The sequence below is a fragment of the Salvelinus namaycush genome, chromosome 36 (assembly GCF_016432855.1).
Source record: "Salvelinus namaycush isolate Seneca chromosome 36, SaNama_1.0, whole genome shotgun sequence".
NCBI lineage: Eukaryota > Metazoa > Chordata > Actinopteri > Salmoniformes > Salmonidae > Salvelinus > Salvelinus namaycush.
The window spans coordinates 720,870-743,923 of NC_052342.1; the positions used below are offsets into that span (position 1 = coordinate 720,870).

At 42.2% G+C, this 23,054-nt stretch overlaps 1 protein-coding gene and 1 pseudogene across 1 annotated transcript; both read right to left on the reverse strand.

The window, feature by feature from the left end:
• Positions 1–2,153: 2,153 nt before the first annotated feature.
• LOC120030313 (oligosaccharyltransferase complex subunit ostc-like) lies at positions 2,154–18,137 on the reverse strand. The gene is made up of 4 exons (XM_038975666.1): positions 17,926–18,137; positions 13,271–13,364; positions 12,388–12,585; positions 2,154–2,702 (listed from the first exon to the last, which is right to left on the reverse strand). The coding sequence occupies exons 1-4, from the start codon at positions 18,062–18,064 to the stop codon at positions 2,684–2,686; spliced, it is 450 nt and encodes a 149-aa protein (XP_038831594.1). The 5' UTR covers positions 18,065–18,137; the 3' UTR covers positions 2,154–2,683.
• A 678-nt stretch (positions 18,138–18,815) lies between these two features.
• Positions 18,816–19,657, reverse strand: LOC120030384 (annotated as a pseudogene).
• Positions 19,658–23,054: the final 3,397 nt, after the last annotated feature.

Sequence of the window (23,054 nt, forward strand, 5' to 3'; positions counted from 1 at the left end):
GGTGTACCTGTGGATGTATTTCAAGGCCTACCTTCAAACTCAGTGCCTCTTTGCTTGACATCATGGGAAAATCTAAAGGAATAAGCCAAAAATTGTAGACCTCCGCAAGTTTGGTTCATCCTTGGGAGCAATTTCCAAACGCCTGAAGGTACCACGTTCATCTGTGCAAACAATAGTACGCAAGTATAAACACCATGGGACCACGCAGCCGTCATACCGCTCAGGAAGAAGACGCGTTCTGTCTCCTAGAGATGAACGCACTTGGGGGCGAAAAGTGCAAATCAATCCCAGAACAGCAGCAAAAGGACCCTGTGAAGATGCTGGAGGAAACAGGTACAAAAGTATCAATATCCACAGTAAAATGAGTCCTATATCAACATAACCTGAAAGGCCGCTCAGCAAGGAAGAAGCCACTGCTCCAAAACAGCCATAAAAAAGCCAGACTACAGTTTGCAACTGCACATGGGGACAAAGATCATACTTTTTGGATACATTTTCTCTGGTCTGATGAAACACAAATAGAACTGTTTGGCCATAATGACCATCATTATGTTTGTAGGAAAAAGGGGGAGGCTTGCAAGCCGAAGAACACCATCCCAACCGTGAAGCACGTGGGTGGCAGCATCATGTTGTGGAGGTGCTTTGCTGCAGGAGGGACTGGTGCACTTCACAAAATAGATGGCTTCATGAGGCAGGAAAATCATGTGGATATATTGAAGCAACATCAAGACATCAGTCAGAAAGTTAAAGCTTGGTCGCAAAAGGGTCTTCCAAATGGACAATGACCCCAAGCACACTTCCAAAGTTGTGGCAAAATGGCTTAAGGACAACCAAGTCAAGGTATTGGAGTGGCCATCAAAGCCCTGACCTCAATCCCATAGAAAATTTGTTGGCAGAAGTGAAAAAGCGTGTGCGAGCAAGGAGGCCTACAAACATGACTCAGTTACACCAGCTCTGTCAGGAGGAATGGGCCAACATTCACGCAACGTATTGTGGGAAGCTTGTGGAAGGCTAGCCAAAACATTTGACCCAAGTTAAACAATTTAAAGGCAATGCTACCAAATACTAATTGAGTGTATTTGAACACACCAATCCTTATTTCACTATATATCATACACATTAAGGGAGATTGTTGTATAATGCACATTTACAATTTTACCACCCTGCATCCCACTGCTGGTTTGCCTCTGAAGCTAAGCAGGATTGGTCCCTGGATGGGAGACCAAACAACAGATGCTGCTGTAAGTGGTGTTGGAGGCCCACAAAATATCCTAATGCCCCAGGGCAGTGATTAGGGTGCAGTCTTTCAGATGGGACGTTAAACAGGTGTCCTCACTCTCTGTGGTCACTAACGATCCCATGGCACTTATCGTAAGAATAGGGGTGTTAAACCCGGTGTCCTGGTTAAATTCCCAATCTTGCCCTCATACCATCATGGCCACCTACAGTAATCATCCTCAGCATACAATTGGCTTATTCATCCCCCGTCCTCTCCCCTGTAACTATTCCCCAGGTCGTTGCTGTAAATGGTTGGAGAATGTGTTCTCAGTCAACTTCTGTTAAAATAATGTATAAAAAAATATTTATAAATCAGGGGGAACCTAAATTATTTTCCAATCATTTCGTTCTGAACAGAGCCATTTGTTTATTAGTTCCGTTCCACTGTTCCAACCAGCAAGAAAGTTCTGAACCGGTTCGAACCCCAAAAATTTACCGGTTTGAACCCCATTTTTTTTTTACCGGTTTATATCGTTCCTTTCAGTTCATTTTAAACCTCTGAAATATATATATATATATTTTTTAAACATTTAGATCAACATTAAAATTACTATATCAGTGAGGATAGAACAGCTTGCGGGTAACAATTTAATCTTCATAGGAAAGTTGTTAAGAGGAAATGGTATTTTGCCATGACAGCATGGTTTAATCATAATGAAAGACAAACACTGTGCTGCCAGTCACTATGGAGAGAAGTGTGGGGCGCGAGATGCGACTCCAATGTGAAACCTAACTATAGTCTATACTAGTTACTAGTCTATATAGTTTATACTTTCAGAACTACTGGTTATAAAGATTACAAAAGTACCGAAGAATCCATTTAAGTAAGAAGGATATTACTAGTATATTATAAAAAATGTGATTAGAGAATGACAAGCTTTCTGGAAATAACATTTATTTAAGTTCCTAATAGACACACAAGTGACATGTTGGAAGGCATTTAGGAAGGTAGAATGGTCTATAAAACATTACTTATCAATAACCCCAACAAACCACAAATTTACTGCTTATTCAGATTTATAATCAGGAAAGTGTCCCTCCTTCCAATGGGTGCATCTCAATGGTCTATAGTGGCTTTGTCTCCACATATTCTCGCCATCTGCATTACTGAACTGAAGACAGGTTAGCAATACAGCCTGTAAGGGAATTCCATCGCACCATTTAAGTGGAAGGAAAGGAGACAAGGATAGGAAGCCTCTTGACTATTGAGATGCACATTGTGACATTTAATACATCACTCAAACATGGTCAAAGGCTTATTGCCAGGGACAAATGTTACTGTCAATTCTTCATTTGCAATTTAAATCTGTATTATCATAACGTTTTAGGCCAGCTTAAATCAATCGACGCTTAAACCTTTGGCAGTCCTTCGCCATTCTGTCTTCGTAATGTGTTGTGTCCATCTTCAACCCATGAGGTACCCACTGAGGAGAAATATAAAAGGAAAGGTAGAGACAGATTAGAGTCGGCTTCCAACATAGGTACAGTGAAAATACACAACACTTGACACATTTGTCTGCAGTTCAGGTAAAGAGCTGACTGATATCATAGACCATAAATATGAGCATCACATTCTGCTAACGCAACTCACAACGTAAATGACAGCTCTAGTTTTGATGGCACAACACCACTGAGTGCCTTGACGGGGGATGTTTCACTCAAAATGCAACCTAATCGACAAGTTTTTATGATAGGCCTATATTCTGCATTTGATAGTTTTAGTTTTCAGCCCAAATTATATTACAATGGTATCCTTTTAGCGCAATGACTGTACGTCTTTGGGATCAATTAGCATGCTAGCTGATCCCGAACACTTCCAATCATTGCGCTAAACACTAGTTCAAGCTGCACGCAGAGACAAAGAAACTCACGGATACCATTTCTATAAGTAGAAAATGTGCTTAACATTTTTTTGTGCACTTTCCCTTTAAAGCTGAGATCCGCATTAGGGGAAACGGCACCACTGGCTGCACCCAGGAGCGTTTGTTGTCTTTGTTTTGTTTAAGACAGTGGAGAGAAACATCAAGGTACAAAAAAATCGTAGTACATCCTCTGCTGCTCTATCACACGTGCATTGATGTCCAATGAAAAATAAACAGTATTTTTTGTTTGAATTAACGTATGTGTTGTTCGCAACCGGATGTGGAAGTTTCACCACTATGGATTCAGCAGAGGGAGCACATCTACAGGGCCGCAGTGGAGAAGGCGAAACGCTTTAAGTTCCTCGGCATACACATTACTGACAATCTGAAAAGGTCCAGCCACACAGACAAAGTGGTTAAGGCGTGTCTTCAACCTCAGGAGGCTGAATAAATTTGGCTTGGCCCCTAAGACGCACAAACTTTTACAGATGCACCATTGAGAGCATCCTGACGGGCTGTATCACCGCCTGGTACAGCAACTGCACCGCTAGCAACTGCAGGGCTCTACAGTGGGTGGTGCGGTCTGCCCAACACACACTGCCTGCCCTCCAGGACACCTACAGCACCAGCTGTCACAGGAAGACCAAAAAGATCAAAAGACATCAACCACCCGAGCCACGGCCTGTTCACCCCGCTATCATCCAGAAGGCAAGGTCAGTACCAGTGCATCAAAGCTGGGATCGAGAGACAGAAGCTGTTTTTCAATCTCAAGGCCATCAGACTTAAATAGCCATCACTAGCCAGCCTCCACCCAGTACCCTGCCCTGAACTTAGTCACTGTCACTAGCAGGCTACCACTCGGCTACTCAACCCTGCACCTTAGAGGCTGCTGCCCTATGTACATAGAATCAGTGGCCACTTTAATAATGGAACACTGGTAATTTTCTATATTGTTTACATACTGTTTTTCTCATTTCATATGTAAATTCTGTATTCTAGTCAATGCCATCCTATTCAACTATTGTTGTATATATTTACACTATCCTATCCTACAGATATTCTAAATATTCTATCCACATAGTGTCCATACATAATCCGGACTCCAACATTGCTCATCCCAATACTTATAGATTTCTTAATTTCCTTTCTTTTACTTTTAGATGTGTGTATTGTTAGATATTACTGCACTGTTGGAGCTAAGAACAAAAGCATTTCGCTATACCCGCAATAACATCTGCTAAATATGTGTATGCGACCATTTTTTTTTGATTACAACAAATTTCAAAAGAGGGTTGTCCTGCACGGCTTTACAAAACGTTCACAAAGACAGGGGTGTGTTCAACCTTTATTTGAATGGAAGCGGTTCTGTCCTGAATGACCAGTTGAAGAACGAAGCGATTATGGTGGCAATCTGCAGTTCAAACCACAACAAAGAGGTCACCTCGCCACCTTTGAGTAAACAGCTTAGGGATGGGGTGGTAAAAATGTAACCACTTCTATTCAGACAGAGCTATGGATGCAAGGACTAACCATCCATGATATCAACATAATAGTTTTAAACATGTTTTGAAGCTATACAGTGTTTAAAATGTAACAATAAACAATGGTGTAAAACAAGCATATTTGGGGTTTTGGTGGGGTTAAACCAGGGGTCGGCAACTGTTATGACTGGAAGAGTCATGTCAGTCGATAGGGGACCAAACATTCTACAAATGCGTCATAAAGCAATTCGTTTCTACGAACGAGTTAACCACCGGGATTAAAAACTTGAGTTTAATTTCAAGTGAAAACAAACAGCAGTTACCTAGCCATCTACAGCCATCTTCCACCTCTGAACCAATGCTCTACAAAAGATGCGCTGGATTTGCTCTAAAGCCGACCTAATTGTCACAACAAGCAACTCTTTGATAGGATAGTTGAGATTGTTTGGGTTTTGGACAAACAGCCTTCCTATCCACATGGTCCTAAAGCCTGGCTAAAGTGCATAATTGTGCCTTTTAGAATGATTTTAGTAGCCTACGGTATTTCAAATAGTTGGGTATGAGCAAGGCTGCATTTTTTTTGGAGGGGGGGGGTCTACTACTAGTGGTGTAAAGTACTTAGTTAAAAATACTTTAAAGTACTTTTTCTTGACTACATTCCTCAATTAAATAATGTACTTTTTACTCCATACATTTCCGACAGCCAAGAGTTCATTACATTTTGAATGCTTAGCAGGACAGGAAAAGGGTCCAATTCATACACTTCAATAGAACATCCCTGGTCATCCCTACCGTGTCTGATCTGACGGACTCACTAAAAACAAATGCTTCATTTGTAAATGATGCGAGTGTTGGAGTGTGCCCCTGGCAAGCAGCAAATAAATTTAAAAAAAATCTATATTGCGCCGTCTGGTTTGCTTACTATAAGGAATTAGCAATGATTTACACTTCTACTTTTTGATACTTAAGAATATTTTATCAATTACATTCACTTATGATATTTAAGTATATTTAAAACCAAATACGTTTAGACTTGTACTCAAATAGTATTTTACTGGGTGCCTCACTTTTACTTATGTCATTTTCTATTAAGGCATCTTTACTTTTACTCAATTATGACAATTGGGTACTTTTCCCACCGTCTACTACCACTTCTGATTTAAAGATGTAAAAGAATGTATATATTGTATTTACCTTTATTCAAACATGGAAGTCATTTTTTAAATTAGCCCAGCACAATACAAAAACAAGTATAAATAAATAAAGACAGACAGACTATGGCTGTCCCCACGTCTGTTCTCTCGACCAATGACCAATTGATTGGTTGAAATGTTTAAACATGTATTTTTCCATATACAGTGCATTCGGAAAGTATTCCCCTTCCCTTTTTCTACATTATATTACAGCCTTATTCTAAAATGGATGAAATAAATGTTTACTCAATCTATACACAATACCCCATAATGACAAAGCGAACAGATTTAGACATTTTTTAGCTATGAGAATAGCAATTTTGTTCAGGTGCATCCTGTTTCAATTGATCATCCTTGATGTTTCTACAACTTTGAGTCCACCTGTGGTAAATTCAACTGATTGGACATGATTTGAAAAGACACACGTCTATATAAAGTCCCACAGTTGACAGTGCACGTCAGAGCAAAAACCAACCCACGAGGTCGAAGGTATTGTCCGTAGAGCTCCGAGACAGGATTGTGTCGAGGCACAGATCTGGGGAAGGGTACCACAAAATGTCTGCAGCATTGAAGGTCCCCAAGAACACAGTTGCCTCCATCATCCTTAAAATGGAAGTTCGGAACCACGAAGAATGGTTGGCCTGAATGCCAAGTGTCACATCTGGAGGAAACCTGGCACCTTCCCTACGGTGATGCATGTTGGTGGCAGCATCATGCTGTGGGGATGTTTGTCAGTGGCAGGGACTAGGAGACTAGTCAGGATCGAGGGAAAGATGAACGGAGCAAAGTACAGAGAGATCTTTAGGACCTCAGACTTGGGTGAAGGTTCACCTTCCAACAGGACAACTCTAAGGACACAGCCAAGACAACGCAGGAATGACTTCAGGACAAGTTTCTGAATGTCCTTGAGAGGTCAAACCAGAGCCCGGACTTAAACCCATTTGAACATCTCTGGAGACCTGAAAATAGCCGTGCAGCAACGCTCCCCATCCAACCTGAGAGGATCTGCAGAGAAATGGAAGAAACTCCCCAACTACAGGTGAGCCAAGCTTGTAGCGTCATACCCTAGAAGATCCGAGACTATAAAATGCTGCTAATGGTGCTTCAGCAAAGTACTGAGTAAAGGGTCTGAATTTTTTACATTTTATTTATTTAACCAGGTAGGCTAGTTGAGAACTGCGACCTGGCCAAGATAAAGCAAAGCGACACAAACAACAGTCACACATGGAATAAACAAACGTACAGTCAATACAATAGAAAAAAAGGGGGGAAAGGCTATATACACAGTGTGTGCAAATGAGGTAGGATAAGGGAAGGCAATAAATAGGCCATAGTGGCGAAATAATTACAATATACCAATTAAACACAGAAGTGATAGATGTGCAGAAGATGAGTGTGCAAGTAGAGATACTGGGGTGCAAAGGAGCAAAATAAGTTAAGTAAATAACAGTATGAGGATGAGGTAGTTGGATGGGCTATTTACAGGCGCAGTGATCTGTGAGCTGCTCTGACAGCTGGTGCTTAAAGCTAGTGAGGGAGATTAGTGATTTTTGCAGTTCGTTCCAGTTATTGGCAGCAGAGAACTAGTCCAAACTGGTGAAGTGAAATGAAAAAAATTACTTGTTTGAAAAACGATTTTTTTTTTAAACAGAAAGTGGTGCGTGCATATGTATTCATGGTGGCAGCATCATGCTGTGGGGATGTTTTTCATTGGCAGGGACAGGGAAACTGGTCAGAATTGAAGGAATGCTGGATGGTGCTAAATACAGGGTAATTCTTGGGGAAAACCTGTTTCAGTCTTCCAGAGATTTGAGACTGGGACGGAGGTTCACCTTCCAGCAGGACAATGACCCTTAAGCATACTGCTAAAGCAACACTTGAGTGGTTTAAGGGAAACATTTAAATGTCATGGAATGGCCTAGTCAAAGCCCAGACCTCAATCCAATTGAGAATCTGTGGTATGATTTAAAGAATGCTGTACACCAGCGGAACCCATCCAACTTGAAGGAGCTGGAGTAGTATTGCCTTGAAGAATGGGCAAAAATTCCAGTGGCTAGATGTGCCAAATATGTGCCAAGCTTATGGAGACATATCCCAAGAGACTTGCAGCTGTAATTACTACAAAAGGTGGCGCTACAAAGTATTGACTTTGGGGGGGGTGAGTAATTATGCACGTTTAAGTTTATGTTTTTGTCTTTTGTTTTTTGTTTCACAAGAAAAAATATTTTGCACCTTCAAAGTGGTAGGCATGTTGTGTAAATCAAATGATTTAATTCCAGGTTGTAAGGCAACAAAATAGGAAAAATGCAAAGGGGGTGAATACTTTCGCAAGCCACTGTAGGTAAATAGCCATTTTTTCTTTTATCTTGCACCCCAAGTCTGTAGACACCAAAGGAGTCTCCAAAGTTATCCAAAACTGTGAACAGGTTTGAGACCTTGTCATATTGAAATGTTAACTATCACTGTTAAGTCAGAAGCTTATGGAGCAGCACTGATGTAATGACGTGATCTACATGACATTAAAGAGGTCCAACCAACCTTTTGGTAAAGAACGTAGTGATGAGTAGTAAAACTGTCTCCTGTGAAAAATGAAGGGCGCTATGATAAACGGCATCTAACACTCAAACCGCCATAGGCAAACAGCTGCTGACGTTTGATAAATACAAAGAAATAATAATAAAATTATGCCCTGCTCCTTCCATGACTTTTTGCTAAGTTTACTTTCCTCTGCTCATTTATCCGAAATTTTAAATCACTAACATAAAAGTATTTAGAGCCTTTACCTTTTTTTCGTACCTATTCCTAACCCGCCAAGACAATGTGCTGTAGGACGTTGGTACCCAGCCAGGCGCTAATGCGTCTCTCTCTTCTCACTGTATGGATGATAAATTGTGCACCTTACTTCACAATTTAATTTAAATTAGGCCTAACTGAATGAGGGTGAAGAGGTAGATTTAATTTAGAAAGGCAATAGTGTAATGAGTTTGTGTTTTGCCTATTTGTCAGCAGCAAATAATTTGACCAAACGCTTTGGGGGTTGATATCATTCTTTTACATTTTACTTTGTAAAAATAAACTATTATAGGACTGTTTCATTTACTATAACTGTATTACTAATCAAATTTATTGTAAGGAAATTAAAACATGGTACATGTTGCAGTAGGCCTTCAGAATCATCCAAAACATATCCATGACTCTATCCAGGGAAGCAATATATGGGTTACTTAGCCAGCAATGAGGGGGGCAGCACACTTGAGCATACAGTGCATGACGCTACAAGCTTGGCACAGCTGTATTTGGGGAGCTTCTCCCATTCTTCTCAGCAGATCCTCTCAAGCTCTGTCAGGTTGGATGGGGAGTGTCGCTAAACAGCTATTTTCAGGTCTCTCCAGAGATGTTTGATGGGGTTCAAGTCCAGGCTCTGGCTGGGCCACTCAAGGACATTGAGACTTGTCCCAAAGCCACTTCTGCGTTGTCTTGGCTGTGTGCTTAGGGTCGTTGTCCTGTTGGAAAGTGAACCTTCGCGCCAGTCTGAGGTCCTCAGCGCTCTGGAGCAGGATTTCATCAAGGATCTCTTTGTACTTTGCTCCGTTGATTTTTTTCTCGATCCAGACTAATCTCCCAATCCCTGCTGCTGACAAACAGCCCCACAGCATGACGCTTCCACTACCATTCTTCACCGTAGAGATGGTGCCAGGTTTCTTCCAGACGTGATGCTTGGCATTCAGGCCAAAGAGTTCAATCTTGGTTTCATCAGACCAGAGAATCTTGTTTCCCATGGTCAGAGTATTTAGGTGCCTTTTGGAAAACTCCAAGCGGGCCGTTTACTGAAGAATGGCTTCAGTCTGGCCATTCTACCATTAAGGCCTGATGCTGCAGAAATGGTTGTACTTCTGGAAGGTTCTCCCATCTCCACAAAGGAATTCTAGAGTTCTGTCAGAGTAACCATCGGGTTCTTGGTCACCTCCCTGACTAAGGCCCTTCTCCCGATTGCTCAGTTTGGCCAGGCAACCAGCTCTAGGAAGAGTCTTGGTGGTTCCAAACTTCTTCCATTTAAGAGTAGATGCCACTGTGTTCTTGGGGACCTTCAATACTGCAGAAATATTTTGCTACCCTTCCCCAGATCTGTGCCTCCACAAAATCCTGTCTCGGCGCTCTAAGGACAATTCCTGGTTTTTGCTCTGACATGCATTGTCAACTGTAGGACCTTATATGTGACTCATTTCAGGAAACTAGGTGTATGTCGCGCATCACTACTTCTCAGGAGAGCAATTTGAACGAAAAAAAATTATTATATCAAAATGCATTTTTTGGCAGAAATGCCTTCTGGAACATGTAAACATTTTCATGTGCCTTAAACTTGTATGCCATCTGTAAATATGAATACAATTGTTAAATTACGAAAAAGTCAGCAACCTCCCCCCTATCCATGATTGGCTGCGATAATGAGTGGGCTGGACATGCCGAGAGACGAGTTCAGATTGGTCTGCCATGTGGCACGCTTCTGTCTATAACATGAGCTGGTCAGTATGCGTCGGTAATTCTTTCTAACGCAGCTTTTTTTAAAGATATATCACGCAGTAGAACTGCATAAGTGTTGCTCTCCACTCTCCGGAGGACCGAGTTTTGAAATTAGCTAAGGAGATGGAGAAAATTCTGGCGTTTGGTAGCGAATTTGCGGACAGAGTCGAAAAGACAACACAAAAGGCTGTTGTATAAAACACCTGTCTCCGGATTACATCTTCAAACTAACCCTAACCCATTTTTTATTTTATTTGAACCAGTTAAGAACAAATTCTTATTTACAATGACGGCCAAGGAACAGTGTTCCAGAAGGCATTTCTGCCAAAAAAATGCATTTGGTAAAATAAAAAAAATGTGTTCAAATTGCTCTCCTGAGAAGTAGTGATGCGCGACATACACCTAGTTTTCCTGAAACAACTGCCTTGTTCAGGGGCAGAACGACAGATTTTTACATTGTCAGCTCAGGGATTCGATCCAGCAACCTTTCAGTTACTGGCCCAATGCTCTAACCATGCTCTAACCTCCCCTAACCCTAATTAACGGCATCCATGACAGAGGGAGAAACGTCCATCCATGTATATGGGTAAGATAGTCTAACTAGCTACATTTTCAGATATTACACGTTTCTAATTTAGTCAGAAAGTCACTTTAAATTTTAAGTTAAATTGTGCTGTTAGCTAGCTAACGTTATGCGTATGATCTGTGTAGTAATATTATTCGTATCTCAGAGCCATTTGCATTGCTAGTTATAGCCTTATGTTAGCTAGCTAACATTGGGCCTGGTTAGTTAGCTACCTGCAGATTCATTCAGGGTAGTAATGTTTTGAATTGGGATTATGGTTCAGCTAGTTAGCTGCATGTCTCAACATAAGACTCCACTATGCAAGTAACCATTTCAATAGAATGTTCATGTCACTGTGACAACTGTCAATAGACGCAGCTGGGGGGGGAATGGAATTATTTTATTATGACTTTATTTTTCTCCGCGGGGACGGGGGTCCCCTCGAGATCAGTCTCGGTTCACTGACAAACTGAAATGGTCCACCCACACAGACAGTGTGGTGAAGGCGCAACAGCGCCTCTTCAACCTCAGGAGGCTGAAGAAATGTGTCTTGTTACCTAAAACCCTCACAAGCTTTTACAGATGCACCAATGAGAGCATCCTGTCGGGCTGTATCACCGCCTGGTACAGTAACTGCACCGCCCACAACCGCAGGGCTCTCCAGAGGGTGGTGCTATCTGCACAACGCATCACCGGTGGCAAACTACCTGCCCTCCAGGACCCTTACAGCACACAATGGCCAAAAAGATTGTCAAGGACAACAACCATCAGAGCCACTGCCTGTTCACCCCGCTACCATCCAGAAGGCGAGGTCAGTACAGGTGCATCAACGCTGGAACCGAGAGACTGAAAAACAGCTTCTATCTCAAGGCCATCACACTATTAAATAGCCATCACTAGCACAGATAGGCTGCTGCCAACATACAGACTTGAAATCATTGGCCACTTTAATAAATGGATCACTAGTCACTTTAGTGTTTACATATCTTGCATTACTCATCTCATATATTTATACCTTATTCTATACTATCCATTGCATCTTAGCCTATGCCGCACTGAAATTACTCATCCATATATTTATATATTCTTATTCCATTCCTTTACCTAAGATGTGTGTATTAGGCATTGTTGTGGAACTGTTAGATATGACTTGTTCGATATTGCTGCACTGTCGGAACTAGAAGCACAAGCATTTTGCTACACTCGCAATAATATCTGCTAACCATGTGTATGTGACCAATAAAATGTGTTACTATCTGTTAGTATCAAGAGTGTTACTTGTGTTGATGATTAGGTCCCCTTTAAACCAGACAAACAAATGTGTAAAAACACAGCAACTTAATGGTTTTAAATGGGAGCAGTAGGGTGGGGAAGGGTTGTGTTGCGCTGTCCATCATAAAAGTAGCAAATTTCTCCCCACCCTACAGAGTGTCATGTGTTTTAGGTTGGAGGCACGATTGGAAATCTTCACAAGAGAGTAGACTTACGGCAGTTTCATTCTCATGAACACTCTGGCCATGAAGAAGCTGAGCAGGACACTGACAAAACCGATGAACAACAGAAGGAAGCGGTTGAGTTTGGGGATGTTTGGGGCATTCGAGCGATCCAGGATTATGAAGCCCAAGCCTCCCATGGTGAAGAGGAAACTGGAGGCCAACCCTTCCATGATGTATTGGCCATTCACTCTTCATAGGAAAGAGAAAAAATAAGATGGTTACGTGACTACCCCTCTCAAATTTGTGCAATACAATGCAGATAATGAATGGAGTAAATAATAGCCCCAGGCATTGACAATGCAGAAACTGCATACACTTGGGAAGTGTTAGCTCTCGAGGGGGGGGATTACAGTTGAAGGGTTCTCAGTCGAACCTATGGACCACAGCTGGCCCAATGTGTACTACAGTCCCAACGCTCTGTTTTAACATTTAGAAACTTGAATAATCCTTGCAATGCGGTTTTGGAAACATTTGGAACTGAACTTTCATACAGGCAAGAAATCATTTTCCAAATATAACCGAAACACTTTTTGTACGTCGTCTCAGCACAGTTGCACAGGGCAATATCCATTAGAGTGCAACTGGGTAGGAAGTATTGTACGTCGGCTGGAAGAATGTGTCATTCAAAACACAGCCACTTGCAACTGTGCCAAAACTAGGTACAGTAAGGGTATCTTTCATATATATATATATAAAAAAAAAAGAAATTGCGCCGATATGAAATTTAGAAATGTTTCCAAAACTAACGCAAGCAAGGCGTATTAACATTCAGACACAGCGCCAGGCCTCTTAACATATTCCCCACGCAAGGCAGATAGGCACTAGCATTAGTCTACTGTACATGAATGGGCAAGGAAAGGGGCTGCGTACTTACCTGTATGCCAAAAAGGCGACAGGCCGCTGGTGTCCATGTTCATCGGTCATTGACCCCACACTAGGTGGTTCCACAATGACATCGTAGATGATGCCTGCAGATGGGAGACACGAGGAAATCAGTTAGCCAACTAGCTAGTAGCAAGAAGGAAAATCGATAGTTATGCACTGGCATAATAATATGAATTGGGATGGTAAATGCCATGTGTAAGTGTGAAGGAGGGTGCAAAGCTAGCCCATACCAGCTGAGCTGGCTTAGTAGTTTGCTACATGTTAGCCTTCTCAATCGGCTAATAAATAAATAAATCAAACACTTTATTAGCCACAGTTTTGTGAAAGCTACTCTGAAAATAGCGTTTACCAAGCTGCTAACAATAACGTCAATGTCACTTAAAGGTTTAACTAAAGTTACTTTGAAAACATACACTACATGACCAAAAGTATGGGGACAACTGCTAGTCAATCATCTCATTCAAAAAACACAGGCATTTAACATGGAGTTGGTTCCCCCTACAGCACTTAGCTGTCATTTAGTGCTACAGCACTTGGCGGTCCTGTTCAGTGGAGCTTGTGTGGCCTCCCACTTCACGGCTGAGCCTTTGTTGCTCCAAGATGTTTCCACTTCACAATAACAGCACTTACAGGTGGCGGGCCAGCTCTAGTAGGGCAGAAATTTGATGAACTGACTTGTTGGAAAGGAGGCATCCTATGACGGTGCCACGCTGAAAGTCACTGAGCTCTTCAGTAAGGCCATTCTACAGCCAATGTTTGGCTATGGAGATTTTCAGCCACAGGTATACATAGCCAAATCACCTAATTTGAAGGTGTCCACATACTCTTGTATTGTAATGAAACAGGCAGGGAGCAGGTCTCGAACCCTCGACCTTCTAGCCCGAGGTCCGGCGCGCTATCGACTGTGCCGCAAAAGCATGCTCGTGCGGCAGAGTCGATTTCCGCGCTTATAAACCCAGGGTCGTTACACTATGTATAGTGTGGTTCACTTACCTCTACCTACTGAAAAAGTATCATATCTAAATCTGAAATGTCATGCATAGAGTTAAGAAACATGACACTGGAGTCAGATGTCAACAGAATGCTTATTTATTTTAAGCGAGTGGCTTCTAATTCGTGACCTGATCTTTATTTCGGAATGTGCAAATTCTTGCGACTTTTCTCATGGTCTGTGCTATCCGGGTTCCTTGGGATGTCCCTAGGAACCCTACCCCCCAAGCATTTTTCTACGGCTGGCCATGCTTTCCACCTGGCTACCACTACACCGGTCAATAGCCCTGCACCCCCCACAGCAACTTGCCTAAGCCTCACCCATTTCTCCTTCAACCAAATCCAGATAGCTGATGTTCTGAAAGAGTTGCAAAATCTGGACCCCCTTTCTAAAATTATCCGCAGCAATTGTTGCAACCCCCATTACTAGCCTGTTTAACCTCTTTCGTATCATCTGAGAACCCCAAAGATTGGAAAGCTGCCGCGGTCATCCCCCTCTTCAAAGGGGGACACACTCTAGACCCAAACCCATCCAATAAAGGTAAAAAATCCTGCCCTGCCTTTCTAAGGTCTTCGAAAGCCAAGTTAACTTTGCTTTATCTTGGCCAGGTCGCAGTTGTAAATGAGAACTTGTTCTCAACTGGCCTACCTGGTTAAATAAAGGTGAAATATATATACATTTTTTTAACTGCCTGTAGCTCATATTCTTGATACCATTTAAAGGAAACACTTTGAAGTGTGGAAATGTGAATTTAATGTAGGAGAATATAACACATTAGATCTGGTAAAAGATAATACAACGAAAAAATACATGCGTTATTTTGTATTTTTCCCCCCCATATCATCTTTGAAATGCAAGAGAAAGGCCAAAATGTAATATTCCAAATAAGGCACAATTTCGATTCTGGCCACTAGATGGCAGCAGTGTATGTGACAGATGTTGTACACATCCTGGATGTAAAGGATTGTAGTGACGCCTCTTGCACTGAGATGCCATGCCTTAGACCGCTGCGTCCATGTGTGTGAACTATTTAACTGCACTAGAACGCTTAAAAGGCCGCAACATTTTTTATATTAGTTATCAGTATCGTTTCTATAGGCAAGGAAAATATCGGCCAAAAATGTCATATCGGTGGATCACTAATAGACGTAGCTGGTAATAACTGACACACAGAATAACTGACAAATTTACGAATGCTCAACACCTGCTGAATATTGCCCGTGTCAGTAAACGTTGGCAACACAGTTGCTGTCACCAACGCTCTGGGTAACATAACACCCTAAGCAGCTCTGTTAGGTGAGTAAAATGGTCAGAGTGAGCTATTCTCTCATTTGTGTCTGGAAGTAGCTAGCAAGCTAGCCAACATTACCCAGTTAGCTTGAGTGCTTGACAGCTGTTAGGACAGAACGCACGGATCAACCCTTAGAGATGGGTGGGGCTAAAGCTTAAGAGCTTGTGAACAATGCTGAATGGGTGTTGACTAGGGTTGCACATTTTGGGGATATTCAGAGGTGGAAACTTTCCGTGGGAATATATGGGAATTAATATTAATACCATTTAAAATGTATATGTTTTTTGCATTGGATATGTTTACCATATCATATGGAGACAGAAACAAATATTTTACATTATCATAAGGAGACATAATTGCAAATGATTAAATCCTTCCAATAGAAATAAAAAAAATGATTTAAACTTTAATTAAATGAGTTGACTCTTCACATGTGATGATTTCACTGAACAACAAAACAAAGGGAATATTGAATGAGCCATCGCATCTCCCAAAAACCTTTTCAACATACATCTGTAAAATTATAGTCTAGAAACTAAAGCTTTGGTTGTCTTTCTCTCAGGCTTCCATGTCTTCTCCCTGGACTTCCTCAATGTCCACCCCTTGAACATCAGACCCTGAGGCCTCATCTTCACTGTCACTTTCCAACCTTGTTGAGGATGGCTCTTTGTCAGGCTCAAAAAGCCTCAAATTTGCCCGGATGGCCACACATTTTTCAACCCTTGTATTGTCAGCCTGTTGCGGGCTTTGGTGTGTGTGTGTTCCCAAACAAGGACCAGTTGCGCTCTGAGGCGGCTGATGTTGGTGGGATGAAGGAGGCAACAAGGGTAAGAGCCTCAAATCTACAAGACCCTTCCACCAGGTGGTTGATGAGATGTTGGCATGACTGCCATATTGCATCTCCATCCCAAAGCCCTTGCTTGGAAGTGTATTTCGCCAGACTGCCAAGAACCTTGCCCTCACCCAGGCGGCACGACACGGTAGTGATGTCACCCTAGGCCTTGTTGATCTCTGCACCAGACAGGATGCTCATGCCAGCATACTTGGGCCCCAACATGTACACTGCGGCGTGTATGGGCTTCAGGCAGAACAGTACAGTTCAGCACCATTTCTGTTCAATGAAACGTTCCAGAACATACTGAACTCAGCCATGCTGTAGGATATATTACGGCAAGCACCAGCAGGTCAAACAAATAACTAAAATGAATGAGTGACTTAGAAAAACAAATCATGACTCGAGTCAGTAACACATCATTGCAGGGTAAGCCTACACAAAACACAGCCCTTATTTTAAGTGTTTTTAAACACTTCCCTATGGGAAAAAATGTATGGTGAAAAAACAATTGGAACCATTTCCCTGTTTGACCGCTAGGTTTTATGGGTAATATGACTCATGCGGTGGTACTCTATGGGATGCGTTCATAAATTCACTCTGGCTATCTACTCCGATTTCAGAGCACAGCATAACTAATAATTTACATACGCTCAACACCCGTTCAAAACGGTGAATATGTCAGTAAAAGACGCAAAAAAATTGTAATTGAATTGTTGCCAGCAGCACAGTTACAGTCACCGACGCTCTGGATAACATTAAAACACCCTAACCAGTTCTGCTAGGTCGAGTAAAATGGTCAGAGTGAGATTATCTAATTTGCGTCTGTAAATAGCTTGCAAACCTTAGTTTGGGTGCTTGACTGCCGTTGAGGTCAGAACGCACGAATCAACCCTACTCTTAGGCCAGAGGGTTCCGTGTGCGCTCTGAACTCTGAATTTAGTAACGGAAGATCTGACAACGGTCTGAATTTACACCCAGAGCGCACTCTGGCACTCCAGATTGAATTTACTTACACACCCTATAACAAACCCTGTCATAACAGACAATGCCAAGATCATTGTGAATTGTGTCAAACTGTTTTTAAATTTTGCTTATTTTGCCAAATAAACAAAAACGTATTACAATAACTGTTGGAATTCATTTTTTCCGCTATACCGTAAACGAGCCGTGACCCCAAAACCACAATATGTACTGAACCGTGGGTTTGGTGAACAGTTACACACCTAACAAGTACTAGCTAGCTAAGAAATCAGCTAACTCCACAATAGCTAACTTCTCCGTACTCGGCCCAACACTGATTAGCCGATTGAATAGGTCTGACTGCATAAATACGTGTGATGGGTGAATAAGACGTGTAAACATATTTTAGTAGGCAATACATGTACCCAACGTTAGCTATTTAGAAGCCGGGTGTAACTTTAAACATTAGACAAATCCTGTATCGAGGCTTTATAAAAACCCATCGGTTACAGCTACCTAGTTAAACTGGCTAGACAGCTAACGACGCTGCAGTGTTCGACAACTTACCTCCAGTGATGAGAAAGTACGATACAATAACGATCGCATAGACTGTCATAGCCGAGGGCATGTGCAGCCATGATGGCTTTTTGAGTTTTATATTGGGACATTCCAACACAGCGAAAGGTACACCGTATAATGTCTCCATTGCTAATTCAATACGAATTTACTCTTTAGGTAAACTGAGATTTCTGACTGCTACGCCGACGTGTCCAGGAAGTACCGAAAATCTAGTTGGTAGATAAACACTTCTAAGTAAATACTATCATTTTTAAGCACAAATAATGCATTTCATGGACTGAAATGTTATTTCATATTTAATTTAACTATTTGTATACACATCTTGAAGACAATATGAACTGACATGTGACCACGGTTTATTAACTTTCAATTGTTTCGCTTACCTGTTAAGACCTTTAGTGCCAACGTAGTTATTGTGCGACACTTGATCAGGTTCTAGAAAAAAGGAACTCCCGCTTGCAGCGAACAGAAATATTCCTTCGAGGACTCTCCCAAGCCAATAGGCTCTCAGCAACGCTTCCACCGCCTCACCGCCTCGTCATTACGCCGTGTGCACTGCACAAGGTGTGACACGCGCGGTAAAAAATAAAAATGTGACACGCGCGGTGAAACACCGCTTCCCATTCATTTTCAGTGGAAGGAAAGCTGAGAGGACAGTGGACCGTTGGGCGGCGCGAACGTGGCGTGAAAAAGTAAAACATTTCCCCGCTTTATGCAAATCACCAGCGGCGACTGCTAGGCAATGACCAATCATATATATTTTATTTAACCAGGCAAGTCAGTTAAGAACTCATTCTTATTTACAATGGCGGTCTACCCCGGCCTAACCCCGACCACTTTTTTTTAGTTTTTAGTTTTGTTTTTGTCAATAACATGTTTTTTATTTCAAAGCCAGGATGCCTAGACCTACATATAGGATTTAGCTGCTGCCAGCCCTGGCAGCGATTCTCTTGTCCCGCTCCTCAGCGATTGTGAGGCGGATACCCTTTCCACGGGGCAGGGACACCCACGGCTTGTTGCCCTTGCCAATGATGAAGATGTTTCCCAGCCTTGGTGGCGAAGATGTTTCCAGCGCTGTCTTTGACGTGAACCACCTCAAACGAGCCAGGGTGCCTTTCCCGGTTAGTGATGATACCAATCCGCCCCAAATTGGCACCGCCAGTCACCATGCACAGGTTACCTGTGTCGAACTTGATGTGTTCTGTGATCTTGGCGAGGTCGATGCGGACTGTGTCGTTGACCTTGATGAGGGGGTCTGGGTAGCGGATGGTGCGGGCGTCATGGGTCACCAGTGCGGGGACTCCCTTGGTACCCATCAGGTTCTTCTTCACCTTATACAGCTTGTACTGGGCCTCCTCAGCAGTGATGCGGTGAACAGTGAAACGTCCCTTCACATCGTAGATCAGACGGAAGTGCTCTCCAGTCTTCTCAATACTGATCACATCCATGAAGCCAGCAGGGTAGGTGATATCAGTGCGGACTTTGCCGTCGATCTTGATGAACCTTTGCATGCAAATCTTCTTGACCTCATCTCCGGTCAGGGCGTACTTCAGACGGTTCCTGAGGAAGATTATGAGGGGCAGGCACTCCCTCAGCTTGTGGGGACCAGTGAAGGGACGAGGAGCGAACACTCCGGTGAGCTTGTCAAGCATCCAATGCTTGGGCGCTGCAACGCGCTTCAGGTGCTTCTTCGGTCCTTGTGCCATGTTGGAGTCTGCGGGGAAAAGGCGCCTGACCACGCTGGGCCAATAGATCTTTTAAACAACGTAGCAACGCCCACTTCTGCTCAACTTCCTACCCGATACATAGCTTCCTGTCCCAATCACGTCCTGTCAGCCTGATAGTGGCCATCCTAGCCTCGAAGTCGCTCGTTTTATCATTACCTCAGTATATTAATATAATCATATTTCTATAGCTTTTAAAAAAATGAAAATTGTGTTTATCTGTTCAGTTAGTGATTTTTGTAATTCGATTATTGTGTTCTGTGTCTTTTTTCGTCTCGTTTAGCTAGCTATTAACGTGCCAACTAGTAAGGTGGCTAGCAATTAGTCAACCGCCCCTACTTACCATGCCACTGTTTTACACAAGGTGCTTGAAGAGCTGCCAAAGGTAACAGTGACAGATGTACATCGTCTGGCCAAGATAATTAGCAAAGCACCGACCTCCAAGTTGGAAAAAGGTTTCAAACTTTGTCTCCAGTTACCTTTTCAACTATGAAGGTAAGTGTAGCCAAGTTGCCTATCAGACCAGACAAGGACGTTTACTCAAAACTCAAAGTGCCCAGAGTAAACTGCCTGCTACTCAGGCCCAGAAGCTAGAATATGCACATAATTAGTAGATTCGGATAGAAAACACTCTGAAGTTTCTAAAACTGTTTGAATGATGTCTGTGAGTATAACAGAACTCATATGGCAGGCAAAAACCTGAGAAAAAATCCAACCAGGAAGTGGGAAATCTGAGGTTTGTAGTTTTTCAAGTCATTGCCTATCCAATATACAGTGTCTATGGAGTCATATTGCACTTCCTAAGGCTTCCACTAGATGTCAACAGTCTTTAGAACCTTGTTTCAGGCTTCTACTGTGAAGGGTGAGAGAATAAGAGCTGTTTGAGTCAGAGGTCTGGCAGAATGCCATGAGGTAAGTCAGACGTGCGGCCGTGAGAGTTAGCTGCGTTCCTTTTCATTTCTAAAGACAAAGGAATTGTCCGGTTGAAACATTATTGAAGATTTATGATAAAAACATCCTAAAGATTGATTCTATACATCATTTGACATGTTTCTACGAACTGTAATATCACTTTTTTTACTTTTCGTCTGAACTAAGTGATCGCGCATTGAGCATTTGGATTACTGGGCTGAACTCGCGAACAAAAGGGAGGTAATTTGGACATAAATTATGGACTTTATCGAACAAAACAAACATTTATTGTGGAACTGGGATTCCTGGGAGTGCATTCCGATGAAGATCATCAAAGCTAAGTGAGTATTTATAATGCTATTTCTGACTTTTGTGACACCTCTCCTTCTTTGGAAAATGGCTGTATGTTTTTCTGTGACTTGGCGCTGACCAAACATAATCGCAAGGTGTGCTTGCCTTTTTGAAATCTGACACAGCGGTTGCATTAAGGTGAAGTTTATCTATAATTCCATGCATAACACTTGTATCTTTTATCAATGTTTATTATGAGTATTTCTGTAATTTGGTGTGGCTCTGCACTTTCACTGGATGTTTGTTTGAGACAATGCATTTCTGAACATAACACACCAATTTCAAATGAGGTTTTTGGACATAAAGATTAACGCTAGCGTCCCACATATCCCAGAGAAGTTTTAAGACATGTCTTTTACAGTAGCTAGCTAACATTATGATTGCTCATTCTTTTTATTCAAAACAGTTTTGAACAGGGATACAATGACAGGAGAGGTCAGCATAAGGGCTTGCTGCTACAGGTCCATGAGGAAAAATGAGAAACCACACAGTTTGAGTGTAGAGGGTGAAAAGTCAGCTGTTTGTGACACACTACATGCCGGTTATACAGTCAGAGATGAAGCCTAGTCTTAGGCTAAGAAGTTCCTGTCAATGGAGATCTGCATTAAGAGGCATTGCTTAGTTTATGACTAGGCTTAACCCATGTCTATGAAACCGTTTTTAGTTTAGTAATTGTTCAGGCGTCTTCCTTGCTGTTTCTGTGAACTCTGTTATGTTGGACGCATTTGATTAAATTTAAACAAGGGCGTATGCCCTTAATAAAAAATGGTAAACTCATATTGTTGTAATGAATTTAGAGGCTGTTGTATGTTGCGCCAGTCTCTTCTGTTTGCTGGTCGTAACTCATGTTGAGTGATTTTATAATCTAATCATTTTATTTTTATATCCCCACGTAGGTTGTACTGAAGCCCTCTGAGCCAGAAACAATGACACAACATCACTGTTCATGTGTTGCTGGCACTGCATTATGGAACCACACAGTTGCATTACTATTCCAGTCTGCACACTATTGCCAGATGGGAACATCAGTCGTCCCACCTGTGCACAGCTGCACAGAGGCCAGGCAGCAGTGGCATAAGCCAAGGAATAGGGTATGTTTTAATAGCTATACCACATATAAACATCATATGGTCATAATCATATCATAATGCTAAGAAATTATTTCCTGAACACTTACAGTGGGGCAAAAAAGTATTTAGTGAGCCACCAATTGTGCAAGTTCTCCCACTTAAAAAGATGAGAGAGGCCTGTAATTTTCATCATAGGTACACTTCAACTATGACAGACAAAATGAGAAAAAAACATCCAGAAAATCACATTGTAGGATTTTTAATGAATTTATTTGCAAATTATAGTGGAAAATGAGTATTTGGTCACCTACAAACAAGCAAGATTTCTGGCTCTCACAGACCTTCTTTAAGAGGCTCCTCTGTCCTCCACTCGTTACCTGTATTAATGGCACCTGTTTGAACTCGTTATCAGTATAAAAGACACCTGTCCACAACCTCAAACAGTCACACTCCAAACTCTACTATGGCCAAGACCAAAGAGCTGTCAAAGGACACCAGAAACAAAATTGTAGACCTGCACCAGGCTGGGAAGACTGAATCTGCAATAGGTAAGCAGCTTGATTTGAAGAAATCAACTGTGGGAGCAATTATTAGGAAATGGAAGACATACAAGACCACTGATAATCTCCCTCGATCTGGGGCCCCCTGCTTAAGCCAGTACATGTCCAGGCCCATCTGAAGTTTGCTAGAGAGCATTTGGATGATCCAGAAGAAGATTGGGAGAATGTCATATGGTCAGATGAAACCAAAATATAACTTTTTGGTAAAAACTCAACTCGTCGTGTTTGGAGGACAAAGAATGCTGAGTTGCATCCAAAGAACACCATACCTACTGTGAAGCATGGGGGTGGAAACATCATGCTTTGGGGCTATTTTTCTGCAAAGGGACCAGGACGACTGATCCGTGTAAAGGAAAGAAGGAATGGGTCCATGTATCGTGAGATTTTGAGTGAAAACCTCCTTCCATCAGCAAGGGCATTGAAGATGAAATGTGGCTGGGTCTTTCAGCATGACAATGATCCCAAACACACCGCCCGGGCAACGAAGGAGTAGCTTCGTA

Coding starts and splice junctions, on each gene's coding strand:
- LOC120030313 (XM_038975666.1), bottom strand. CDS start 18,064: ATGGAGACATTATACGGTGTACCTTTCGCTGTGTTGGAATGTCCCAAT. Junction 13,365..17,925: donor GTACTTTCTCATCACTGGAG/GTAAGTTGTCGA, acceptor TCCCATCTGCAG/GCATCATCTACGATGTCATT. Junction 12,586..13,270: donor GTCGCCTTTTTGGCATACAG/GTAAGTACGCAG, acceptor TTTCCTATGAAG/AGTGAATGGCCAATACATCA.